Here is a 14,229-nt window from a genome sequence, read left to right on the forward strand (position 1 = left end):
TTCGGAGTCTTCCTGAAGGTCTTTTCCCATTACGAGATCCCTTGTATAGATCTACTGGTGCTCTGTTATCCTGCATCCTCAGTACATGTCCAGCCCAGCGCAGTGTATTGGATTCTATCACACCCATTATAGTGTGTTGTTGAGAGAGGGTGTAAAACTCATAATTAGATCTTGTCTGCCAGCTTTGAGAGATAGGATCAAACCATGGGCCAAATATTTTTCTATAAACTTTATTCTCAAAGTCTTGCAACTGCTGCTGCTCTTTCTTGGTTATACTCCATGTCTCCGAACCATACAGAAGTACTGGTCGAATGATTGTATTGTAGATAATCATTTTTGCATTCCTTGTTAAAAACTTGGAGCCTAATATACGGCTCATAGAGTAAAATGCCTTATTTGCATTCTTCATTCTAGCGTGGTGTTTCTGTTGCCTTTGGTTTTGCTCATCGATTAATACACCAAAGAATTGAAACTCCACTCTTTTAAATATATATTTCCCAATCTTCAAAGGCAATCTTTCAACCTCCTCATGATTCAGTCCCTGTACAACCATGTAACGTGTCTTTTTATCATTTACCTGTAAGCCAATTTTTGCTGCCATTTCCTCTTGTTCCACAAATAACTGCGTAATTTGTAATTCATTGCAGCCAATATCATCCGCATACGCGAGGACTTTATGTTGTCTCCCCAATATGATGCCAACAGGTACAAGAGCTAATTTCCTGATAATCTTCTCCAGTTCAACATTGAATAGAAGAGAAGATAGTGCATCCCCTTGTCCCAGACCAGTTTTATTCTGGAAGGAACTTGATTTCTGCCCTTGAGCGAAGCACAGCTAACATTACCATCCATACACAGTTTGCACATGTTAATTAATTTTATGGGAAAGCCAAATTCCATCATGATGTTCCATAGCCCTTCTCTATGGATTGAATCATATGCCTTGAAGAAATCTATAAAGAGATAATGAACCGACTCCTTATGTTCCCACACCTTATCACTCAAATGGCTAAATGGTTAGCGTGCTGGCCTTTGGTCACAGGGGTCCCGGGTTCAATTCTCAGCAGGATTGGGAATTTTAACCATCATTGGTTAATTTCCCTGGCACGGGGGCTGGGTGTATGTGTTGTCTTCATCATCATTTCATCCTCATCACGACACACAGGTCGCCTATGGGAGTCAAATTAAAAGACCTGCACCTGATGAGTCGAACCCGTCCTGGGATCTCCCAGCACCAAAAGCCATACGCCATTTCATTTTATCACTCAAAAGGTGGAGAAAATCATTTTTCTGGGGTATGGAGGTTTCAATTATAAATGCCTACATACTTTATGCCCAGAATGTCAAAGTAAATCACACTACGCCCATAAAACATGTAAATTTTAAGAGATAGCTGGTCAAGGAACTTGTTGGAGATTTCCATAAAGAAGGTGGTAACTCAAGAGGGGGTGTCATTCTACTTCAGATGAAGAGCAAAGACTGGATGGAAAGTTGCATATCATCATTCCAGACCCAGAAGGACAGCACAAAGACTGTATTGTGTGCTCCAAGCAAAATATTCCAGGGGAAAGATGTGAGACAACCTACATTTGTGAAACTAGTGAACATAAATCGGGACTTACGTGGGGAACTGTTTCAAACGGTACCACACAGTGAAAAATTTCAAGTTGTGAACTGGTTAAACATGATTCTCGGATACAGCTAAATTTGCTTAGGATAACCTTTATTTTATTTTGTTTTAATTTCATACAGATTTCACTCCTGATCATAGGCCAGGATTTCTTCAAAATTTGCTTGGACTAGACTAATGCTACCAGTTAAAATAAGTTGAGACTGCAAAGAGTTAGAGGTGTTTGCTGGCATTTTTCCAATCATAGGCAATCTTTGTAATATCCTACAGGCTAAAGCTGCTGACACAGGATAGAGTGTAAATAGTCAGAGAATTCCAAACAGTCTTGAAAATAAACATGACACATTCGAGGAATTGTGCAGTAAAATAAGCACAGTACAAAACCAACACTGCAACATAAGAAAATGAAGTTTATCTCAAATCTGCATGCATACAAAGACAAAACCCTTTAGCTCACCTGCTGATCAAAATGGCCACCCAACAACCTATCAGCCTCATCCAGAACAAGAAATTTAATTTTCTTGAGAGTAAAAGTATCACAGCTTTCCAAATGATCAGCTAACCTGAAAATGAATTTAAGAAAATGTGTTCAGCGAAGATAAAAATTTTAAGGTGAAAGAGGATAATAGCATATGATTACCTTCCTGGTGTTGCTACAACTATGTGGGGTTTTCGAGCAAGTTCCTGCCCTTGGATCATCATGTCCATTCCTCCCACAATTACACAGTGCCGTAAATGAATTGTTTTACCAATGACAGCAAACTGATCAGCAATCTGTAATAATAATAATAATAATAATAATAATAATAATAATAATAATAATAATAATAATAATAATAATAATAATAATAATAATAATAATAATATTAACAATAATAATACTGCAGCAAAATTACAAATAGGACAAAGTCAATTAAATAAGACAAAAGATTGTGAGAATAGCTTCAATAAATTATTTAATAGAAGCTATTGCATACCTGCCAACTTTACAAAACCAAAAATCAGGAGATTTTGATATGAAAATCAGGAAAAATCAGGAGAAATCAGGAGATACATTATTGGTCAAAACTGCTTATTCTACGTCTAGCACAGTACAGCACTATGATATATTTATAACACTTATTGTCTCAAAGCCCGACTGTTGCCATACGAAGCTACAATGCTAAAAATTACACATCTCTATTCCCTCACAGGAAGTATGTGAGTGAGATGATCGGTCTCTGATAATATTTCCCAAAATAGCATGAATTCATGCTCCACACGTGTGAATCAGTCATGCACTTAGATGCCATTACTTAGCAAATGCATAGATTAATATAGTATTGCATCAAGCTTCCGTGCGATTATGCGAAGCGCAATACTATCTGTATCAAATAACTAGCTGATGTACTCGTGCTTTGCTACGGAATTCTCAGAAAGATTGTCCTTACAGTTTTCCCAACTGAAGTGTCAACATAGGTCATTACAATGACGTCAGTACGAATGTTGCGATTAAAAGCAACGCTGTCATATGAAATATTCGAAAAAATGAAAAACAGCACATTTTCTTACTTTTAACCAAAAAAACACGGTGTCGATCTAACAGTTCAAAGTTCCAGAGCTAGAATGACCAGGACGCAGACAGCCGTGAACACTCCTTTAAGTGTGCACACTTTAAGTGTGCACACTGCTCATTCCAATCACCACCCCAGAGTAGGGATTGAATAGCTGGAATACTATGCTGATCCAGTGTGTTACGTACCAGTAGTATCAGAAAATTTATGAACCAGAGGAATAGCATGCTAAAGAAGAGCGACATCTAACTTCCCTGTTACTTTCCGCCAATATTCAGGCAGGCTGTTATACTCAATAACAGTACGCAGCAGTAATCCCATCCATCAGAGATAAATGGCAGAAGAATACACAAAGCACATTACATCAAACAATGGCCAATGTAATGTTATTGTTGATCAATTTTATGAGCTTTCTATACTGCAGGCCTTCACATTTAGTTTTCTTCTGACTCTGTGATATTAGAGCATATAATGTAAAGCGAGTCCTCCTTTCTTTCATGACTTCCTCTTGTGTTATTCCAGCGATCATTCCTTCATGACTTTTTTCTCATTCATATAATCATCTTCACAATTTAATTTCATTTTAGTCAGTACACTAAAACTGAATAAGACATAAATAATCGGAAATTGTATTCTCTATTACTTAGTTACGTAGTAATTTTCAATAGACTAAGATAGGTAATAAAAAATTAAATTTCTGGCACCTTCCCCTAACTACCATTTCGAACAGGGTGAATAAAATTATGTATAGCATAGACTGTAGTTCCTTATTCCCCGACATAACATACCCATTTTCATTAAATTCTGTTCTCCCATTTTCTCGTACCTCGGCGCTTACATGGGCTTAGCAACATAAATTCAAATTCATTAATCTCTCTTATCATAGCCGGTACGGTAAAAATGTATAAGACATAAACGATACGAAATTTAATAATATATAACTTTAGTTATATAGTATTTATCAACAGGGCCAATAAAAAAATATAAATATTTGAGAATTACATCTTAGGCCTTCCCCTCAACTACCGTTTCACTTGGCGTGAATAAAATTATTTATGGCCTAGATTGTAGCAACCTATTCCCCGACTTTATATACCGATTTTCATTAAATTCCCTTCGGCCGTTTTCTCGTGATGGGCGTACATATGTACGTACGTACATACATATATGCATACAGACAGAAATTACGGAAAATTAAAACTTGCATTTCCCCTTGTTACTGCGGTCACGGCTGGTACGGAGATATTCTTTTTTAATTCTGAGCAATGTGCAGACAAAACTCTCTATTTATATTGAGATAAAATTAGTCAGAATTTTCTCCAAATGGCTCCTAAAATCTCTAGAAAAGTCACTAGTCGTTATCATTGAAATTCTGTCACTAAATTACTAAAAAAGACTCCGTATATAACGACTAGTCTCTAGAATCGTCTAGACTGATGTGAACGAACACGAAAATAGCACGCGAGAACGAGAGATTGACAATCGATATACGCGTCGCGATATACAGGTTTCAATAAACATCGCACATTCGCGCATTAATAAACGTCGATATTTCGTTTGAAAGCGGCCAATGAGTGAAGGACTTCCGGCCACTGGCGTAAAAAAAAGCTGAAACAGCGGGATTTGAAAACAAATGTCTGAAGTTCACCAAAAAATAAGCTAAAATCGGGAGAAATAATAGAATAATCGGGAGGCGGGAAAAACTGTTGAAAATCGGGAGTCTCCTGCCTAAATCGGGAAAGTTGGCAGGTATGCTATTGGAAGACAAAGAGAATGGCTAAAGACAGAACAGCGTGAAGAATTCACGCGAAGACCTGCCGATAGGCAGACCACCAGTGGTGATGAATAATATGCAGTGAAATAGAAAGATGGAGGCATACAATTATTAAAATCAACTCTTGAAAAAATAGCTGTTAAAAAATGCAGAAATGTACAAAAGTATATATGACAAAATAATGATAGAGAGAACCAAATAAATGAAATTTAATCATAATTTCTATACTTGCCTATCTATCTACAGGGTGTATCCGAACTATATCGACAAAAAGATCAGGGATGCTCTTTGTGGTATGTTAAGAATGACGGTGCAATCAGATAGGCAGAGAAAATTTTTCTTTTTTGAGAAAATGAGGTTACTTTGTTACTTCCGGGCGCATGATTCAAAGTGATGAACTTTCCGTATTTGCTATGCCACAGAGCCAGCCAATGTTTGTTGCTGTCCATTAGAAGAGCAAAGAGAGGGGATTTTTGTTCATTTCACTTAGTCGCTTCCCAGCCCCAGTGGGCAGTGTACAGTTTGTTCTGCACAAATTGGCTACTATATGAACCCCGTATAAAGAGAAGATGAACTTGTACCAAGAGTACAGGCAGCTTTCCAGGTTTTTCGTGACACACCACACATCCTGATCAGAGTCAAAGGTCACTACACCGTTGTGAACTGGGTGTATTATTTCCTTCATTCAGTACTTCACTCCATTTACAACGTTGTGAGTGAAGGAATACATAATCGTGGGGCGGCAGCATTGCATCTTCGAGCATGTTAAACAATAAAGAACGTTAGTGCAACCAACAGATGAGAGGAGAAACGATTTGGTGCATTCCTCAACTGACAAGTATGTCTTAATTACAGTGTGTTCTTGTACTGTGCTGTTTAATAAACGAACTGTGGATATTGCCTGTAAGAGACAATGACAATCCTGTGTGATTATTACATGTTATAAACTTCATATTGGTCCGTGGTGGAATTTTAGTATGTAAAACACTCAACAAGTTAAAAAATTCTACCTTACCATCACTTTATAATCTTTTGATTATTCTTACATTAAAAGGACATAATCTTTGATTGTTAAAGTGGTGGAAAGGTGGAATTTTTTAACTTGTTAGGTGAGTTTTTTTTTACATAAATCCTGTGTGAGTAGAACGAGGAAACTTGTACATATACTCAGAGCATTATTTCCGTCTCCGTCATACACCCCACTTACCCTTCTCTTCCCTGAGGCTTGTGCTCTGGCATACCAAATACGATTGAGTTCATCAATTTGAATTGTGCACCCAGAAGTAACTAAGTAACCTCATTTAAAAATATTATCTACCAATCCGACTGCACTATCGTTCTTAACCTAATACGAAGAGCATCCCTGATTTTTTTGTCAGTATAGTTCCGATACACCCTGTATATACACCTGCTATATTGAAACGGAGAAATAATGGGCCGATTGCAGAAGTGATGACTAGTTTTAAGCCTTAGACGTCTAAATCAAGCACGATCTTCCATTGCATAAACAACGTTCAGCTGGTGCTTAACTAGACATCGTTTAAAGTTTCAACATTGGTTTGAAAATGGAGACAGAAGTATCTTTCATGGAACTCTTTGCTTGTCGCATCCAATGAAATTCGTCAGTGCACGTGCCGAACGCTAGTCAGCTGTTTGTCTTCCTACACATTACTCAAATATGGCTAAACCGTTGCCTATGAAATATAAAAGGCCTGGAAATGCTGACCAGATGATGGGGTCGTGGTGTGTTTCAAAATACGCTGCTAGATGTCAGGTTTATGGGTTGACCAACACAATGCACCTAATTGGGAAAAAACAATGTTGGTATTCAGCAGATAAACTTGTGAAAATACTGTAAAGAAGGGGTAAACTTACAAAAAAATGAATGTTTTTAAATCACACAATACTTAATATATTATGTACCCGTCAGTCTAAAGATTTTGAAGAACCGACCCAGCTCTAGCGTTTACATTTTCAAGACTTTGCTGTTCTTATAAAGTTTGTGCAGATGTAATTTTTATTAGTAACTTTCAATGCCTGATTATCTAATATAGGTTTCAAAAATGTTGACACAATAACATCACAGTTTTTCTTGCTCAAAGCTATGACACTTAAAGACTTCAATAAATTTAGGCACAATCAGACAGTTGAGCTTTTTAACAAGGTTTGCGTGTCCAAAATACTTTGTGCATTTCTGTGTGAATTTCAAAACAATTCTCAAAAACATAACTAATTCCCTAGGCAGGTAACATAGTCCACATTGATCTTGTGCTTTAATTAAATACATCAGTGGACTGTCTGTTACTTGTGAAGAGAGTAGTTCCAAACAAAAGTCACATTTTGTGTTTTCCTCAGCAATTCCTACTAAAAAGCTGGCAACCATTGCTAAAGAAGACAGTTCCAAAATGACAGGAACCTCTAAAATAAAGAAAAAAACCATCACTCACCATGGGTCAAATTTGAAATATAATCACATAATCCAAAAACCAAACCCCACAGCACTTAACGCCCTAAAGGGCCTTGGCCTGCCCAGCAATCGCTGCTCAGCCCGAAGATTACGAGGGGTCGTGTGATCAGCACGATGCATCCTCTCGGCCGTTATTCTGGGCTTTTAAGACCGGGGCCGCCATCTTACCATCAGATAGCTCCTCAATTCTAATCACGTAGGCTGAGTGGACATCGAACCAGCCATCAGGTCGAGAGAAAAATCCCTGACCTGGCCAGGAATCGAACCCAGGGCCACCGGGCGAGAGGCAGGCACGCTACCCCTACACCACGGGGCCGGCTATAATCACAAAATAGCTGAGACAAAAACAATAGCTTAAGTGCATAATTTCTCAGTACTATATATTGATGAAAATATAAAACATATACCTTCAATGGGTTCATCTAACACCTGCAAAGCCTCCAGGTGAAGTGTTAACTTGGCAGACTCCACATCCATCTGGATTACAGTTTTCCTTATGACATCCAAGGTCTTGAAAACTAGATATCCGGTGTTGGAAGTAACTGACGGATTTATGATTCCTGTTTTCAGCATGCTTTTGATCGCATAAAAGCAAGATCTGGCATCGCACATATCATTGAAACCACCTCTCCTGTGCAGGTGGCTAAACAGGAGTTCAATGTTGTCACTGCTAAGATTTCTACTTAGAACATAATGGAATCCTACTGAGAGTAAATATTTGATACATTAAACGGTAAACTGAGTGGTAATTACCAGAGCTTCATACGTCCCTTGACCAATCCTCTGTTCCCTTTTATTTAGTCTTTGAATTTCCTCCATAAAAGGCAAAAAGTGCTTTTATTTAGTCTTTGAATTTCCTTCATAAAAGGCAAAAAGTGTTCCAAAAGCCAGGTCAATTGCTCGTCGTCAATTTGTGTAAATACTTCTTTGTCGGTATTTCTACAGGTGAAGGATTGACTGGTGTTGTACACGTCATGAATGTCATGCCATTTCCTCACAGCATCCGGAAATTCAATTGTCTTATGAAGACTTTGATGATCTGTCACAATTTCGGGAGCAACTACTGGTAACGATTTCAGCGCAACTATTACAGGTGTCGAAAACACGTATTTTGCACGTCTTACATTCATTTTCTCCAGATATGAAGGAAAAAGAACCTTTCTGGCGAGACCCTGCGCCGGAGTCAGAATGTTTTCCTTCTGTACTTCATATATCTTATTTAAGTGCCTACTTGAAATTATATTCCCCTCATGGACGAAGTCCTTGTTCAGAAATAGTGAGTGCAAATTTTTTAAGATATGGCTCGAGTCAAAACTGAGAAAAAGCGGCTTATTCTCATCAACAGGGTGCAGAATTTCGCTCCCAAGGTTACCATTACCAAACACTTTCATCATATGAACGTTCACTGAACAATTGTCCGTCACAATTCTCAGAACTTGGAATCTAATATCTTCTACCTCAATGACAACTTTCTTCGTTAAAGCGTGAAGTTGGGTGCCCGTTAATTGGCGCGTGAAACAAAAGGCAACAGTTATGTGAAAAGCAGTCGACAGTCCTCAGAACAAGAAACATAGAAGCCCGTTTACAACTTTATCGCTGGTACCAGTCTCTTCGAGCTGACCTTCGGAATAGCCAAGGAAGTGACTGATATTACGATCATACAACACTTTTGCTTCAATGGCCATCTCGTCAATTATAATCAAAATAATCTTTTCTTTGGGATTTTTCCAAATTCCTTACTTCATAGTGCAGTTGTTGTTTAATCAGAGAAGTTATTCCTATCTCTCCATTAGTATATACAATGAAATTTTTTAATGTCTTTCTGTGAGGAAGTTTTAGACAACCCATTGATCTAATGAAATCGTAACCATTAGGTGCTTTTCTGTGCCACAAAATAGATATTTTCAAAGTAGTCTCACCAAATTTAATGTTTTTTCCGTATGCTTCTAGCTGCTCTGCAAGAAACAGTGATTTTAAAACCATTAATGGCATTTTTTTCAATTTCATTTACTGTACTTTCTTCTGTAAGTTTGTCATTTTCACCTTCTTCTCAGAATTCAATTCTTCCAGTTTCTGTCTTAGGTTACAAATGATTTTCTTATATCTATAAATTGACTTCCTTTAACAAAATAATGTTCCGTCTGTTTCTATTGCATGTAGCTCTTCGGGATGCTTTTGGAGGTGGAATATATACTTGAATTCCTACTTCTTTCATAGATGATTGAGGAGTTTCTTCGTAGGTGATGCTGCCATTGCCTGAAATGTTTCTGATTTTACATGAGACTAATCTAGGGGTAGGATAACTTCTGCGTTTGCTACATTTTTGTTTATAAGTTGGGTAATCACTAAATACGGATGGTGCTTTATCTGGAAGAAGTCTCTTCTTTGTGGTACTAACACTAAAATCAGCTTCCAGGATATGCTTGCTACACACTTTTGATGCACTTGTGAGTGACCATAAAGAACCTAGTTTTTCACCTTGCTTCGAAACGGAAATTTTTCACTTCTCTACTAAACTTGGATCAGTAGAAAACAGATGGAATGTCACATATTCTTCTTTCTTTGCAGTGTCTGAACTACATCTCTGAGCACAGCAATACACCATTTTTATCACTTCACTGAAATTCCTATATTGTGCTCTAAATAATGTATGACTTGGCCTTACAAGAATTATCACATTATTGACATTTAAGGTCAAGAATTTAATGTTTGGTCCGTATTGAATAGAGATTACAAAACAATGAAGTAGATTGTACAAGATCCACCTTTTCAATACAAGATGTGTTGTTAGATTACAACCTCATTTATTTATGGTACCGGTTTCATCATCCATGGATGTCATCATCAGCCAAATAGGGTCATTAGACAAAGATACATAGTAAAGTTAAAATACACAAAATTTACCCTCATAATTAAAACTGTCTACAACAAGTTAAAATACAAAGCATATTAATGCTAAATATCCAAGTTTAAGGTTTGTGTTTTAACTTTACTATGTATCTTTGTATAATGACCCTATTTAGCTGATGATAATATCCGTGGATGTTGAAACCGGTACCATAAATAAATGAGGTTATAATGTTAACCAACAACACATCTTGTATTGAAAAGGTGGTTCTTGTACAATCTACTTCATTGTTTTGTAATCTCCATTTAATACGGACCAAAGATGAAATTCTTAACTTCAAATGAAATAGCCTACCAGGCAAAATCTAAAGCTCACTATTATATGAAATTAAGAATCAAAATAGGGAAACTGGGCAAAGATATAGCCTTTATCAAGAAGTGTATCACACATAATTTGACCTCAAAATTTTAAAGGGTATTAAAAATAAACATCATGTTCTTTTCCATCAACAAAAAGTTCAACACAAAAAACTATTAACCTTTGCCTTCAGAATGAATTGAAATTTCTTCATAAGAAAAAGTCCTTTTTAAATAACTGTTTATACGAGGCTCACCTCAAGGTCACTCATTAACTTACTAATGCTCAATGGAACATCTTTCAGGACAAAGTTTATTGCAGACTTGTCAATGCGCTATCCCAAAAGCAGTTTATCTTGGAGAACAAGTTCGATTGGCTCATGAAAAAATCAAAACCACATTATGCTCTCTCAATAAAAGTTAAAGACTCTGGTACTTCTGACAACCCAATCGCACATTTTCATCAGCCGCTCATCAATTTATCCAATACAATACAAGATGCTGATGAAATCTCAATTCTTTCCAAGGCCCGAAACACAATTGGTCTAATTCTAATGTACCTAATATCGCTTCTAAACTCATCATTGAAACAGAGGTCGCGCCATTAACAAAATGCGACAGGATTTACAGGCTAAACTAAGGCTGGATGCCAAAAGACAATTAAACAAGATTTTAATTTCTCCCGAACCTAAGAAAACCAATGTACATTTCACAGAAAGAAAAATTATCATCAAATTAAAAGAGAAGATTAAGGATAACCAATTGATCATTACCAAAGCTGACAAGAGGAACACTACCATCATAATGGAAAGATCTGAGTATATTGCAAAAGCTAAAAATGTTTTTACAGATGGTCAACAAAGACCCTACCCAATTTATTCAGCGACAACTAAAACAAACACTGAAAAACACATCTTTCCTTTTAATTGAAAGACAAAAACAAAAACATATCAACATGAATCCAGACTTACTGACCGCGAAGGCACTGCCAAAAATCCATAAGACTGGTGTCTCCAAATGCCCCATAGTAAATTATAGACCAAGTCCCTTATATAAGCTGTCCCATTTTATACAACAATTCCTTAAAAAACATTATACTTTCCTTTCGAACAAATCCATTAAGAACACACTTGAGTTGATTAAGAAACTAGACAGTTTCAAACTCCAACCTTACCACACTTTACACTCATTCGACATAGTTAATATGTATCCAAGTATAAAAATTGGGGAGCTTTTTTCTATTATCAAGAAGAATTTAAACTCCAACGCTCTTTTAAGTGAACTAGAAATATCTGATTTTATGTCCATTTTAAAATTGTTAGTTGACAATAACTATTTCATCTTTGATAATGTAATTTATAAACAGAACGGTTTGGCTATGGGGCCACCGGCCTCTGGCATTTTGGATGAAATATACCTGGATTTCTTGGAACACACAGCAATTGATAATGATCCGAGATTCAGGAATATTCAGATGTGGGCCAGATATGTGGATGACACATATATCATCTTAGGTGAACGCTCTACCGATGTGCCGATGATGCTAATAAACCTCAATAGCATTGATCCTAATATCAATTTCACATTAGAATCAGAAATTAATAGTTCCATCAATTCTTTAGATTTAACAATTACCAGAATCTCGTCTTTTTCTTTATACAGAATTTTTAGAAAACCCACCCACACAGTAACGACAATAAAACAATGTTGCCATTGATAAAATAAGACTCAATGCATCCTCAGACTCAAAAATGCGCCACTTACAACAGCTTAGTGGACCGCGCATTTAAAATCCCCACGTTTGAAACAGATCTGAACAAGGAATTTAATATCATCCATGCTATTGCCAAGTTCAATGGTTATAATAACACTTTTATTGCATGCATAATTAATAAATTTAAGCATCGCTCTAAATCAAATTTAATAAAGGATAAATCAAAATTGTTTTCGACTTTCACTCTTGATAAAACCATATATAACGTCACCAATATATTTAAGAAACATAATGTTAACATTTCTTTTAGAACTAACAATAGAACTAAGGATGTTCTACACAATTCCAACCTTATTAATAGATCTAACCCTTTCTCAAAGCAAAGGCCCCCTTTTAGATACTACCGAAAACTGTTACATTCACTTAGACCAATTTTTTACTCCAAACTTTAACTTACATGACATCTCTGAGAAACCGAAAATCCTGTTTGATGTTCTCATTGCAGTGTTTAATATATTCAAAATTCCAAAAAACAGCTCTGTCTTTCAGATAGGATGTAACACTTTGACGCGATATCCCCTCTTACCTCTAAAACCCTCTGATCCCGCACCTTCCATTGCCCCTCCCCCTTCTCAACACACTCCTTCCCTCTCCCCTTCCTTCCTTAGCCTGTCCACGCGACTTCCAAGACAGTTCCTCTTCAACTCCGTAGCATACGCAACTAACCAACGAGGTGAGTCTCTTCATAAAGATTTACTTTCTTCGCCCATTTCCACTATCCGAGTTTAACTCATTTTTATTTTTCATACTAGAGGTCCCACATTGGATCAAGAACTTTGATTTCACTGGCCTCGTGGCGTCTGAGTGAGTGGCACGCGCGAAACGAGCTCCTCGAAAGTGTGTAATTTCAAGTGTTTAACAGCGGGATTTTCAGTGTACGCATACGACGTGTTCAAGTGTGTGATGTCTATTGTGAAGTTATTAAAGAAAAACATGAATTTACTCATCGGGAATCCCGAAATAATATTAATTCAGGAGCTTGTTGTGAACATAGCAGAATGGGCGCTTGCGAGCAATGTGGAGTGGAGCTGGGAAGAGCCCTTAAGGTACAGTGTGCTCAGTGCAAAAAGTGGTACCATAAGAATTGTGTGAACAACCTGAATAGATATAGTGTGTGGTCCTGTGAAAGTTGTAGTGTAAATGAAGGAGACAACAGTAAGAGGAAATCAGTGGGGAACACTATCCCATCCTTAGATAGTATATTTTCTCTTCTAAAAGAACTAACCGAAGAAATTCGGCAAATGAAGGAAGACCAAAAGACAAGAGAGACTGATTTAGGGAACTCACTCGAACTGTGTCATAAGAAGTTGGACGATACGGCCCAGCTTATTTCAAAGCAACAAACTGATCTCGATAAGTGTTTTGATAATATATAAGTAATAATAATGACAACGTAAACGTTTCCACCTTTTCAGTACTAAAATATATTCACGAAATTATAAATTACACGGTACTAGTTTCGACCCATCTAGGGGTCATCATCAGCCGTATTGGAGCAAAGATCACTTTTGGCGAAATCCTAGGAAAATGTTATTTTAAAGAATAACAAGTGAAATGAGATGTTATTACGGTAATAGTTAATAATACAAGGAATATACATACTAAGAGGTTTTTAACAAAGAATAAAGTATAAATGGGGTGTTGTAAAAATTATAATCATGGAAATCAGTAAGTTCTTGTATTGAAATGACATATATAAAATTATATATGGCTTAGGAAGAGGGCTTAAGGTGGGGCTGAAGGGTGCGGGAGAAAGTGTAATTGTCTTGGAAAAGTACCTTTGATTAAATTTAGGATTGAGTTTAGGTTGGCTGCATTATTGTTTCT

General features: G+C 36.8%; 1 protein-coding gene across 1 annotated transcript in view; it reads right to left on the reverse strand.

The window, feature by feature from the left end:
* Dbp45A (putative ATP-dependent RNA helicase Dbp45A) overlaps nt 1–14,229 on the reverse strand; it is a 192,499-nt gene that overhangs the window by 154,015 nt on the left and 24,255 nt on the right. Inside the window, exons 4-5 of the mRNA XM_068226661.1 lie at nt 2,271–2,404; nt 2,088–2,193 (exon numbers count right to left, since the gene is read on the reverse strand). Of these exons, the coding sequence (XP_068082762.1) occupies nt 2,088–2,193; nt 2,271–2,404 (240 nt within the window). The remainder of the gene's footprint in view (nt 1–2,087; nt 2,194–2,270; nt 2,405–14,229) is intronic.

This window comes from Anabrus simplex, chromosome 3 (assembly GCF_040414725.1).
Source record: "Anabrus simplex isolate iqAnaSimp1 chromosome 3, ASM4041472v1, whole genome shotgun sequence".
NCBI lineage: Eukaryota > Metazoa > Arthropoda > Insecta > Orthoptera > Tettigoniidae > Anabrus > Anabrus simplex.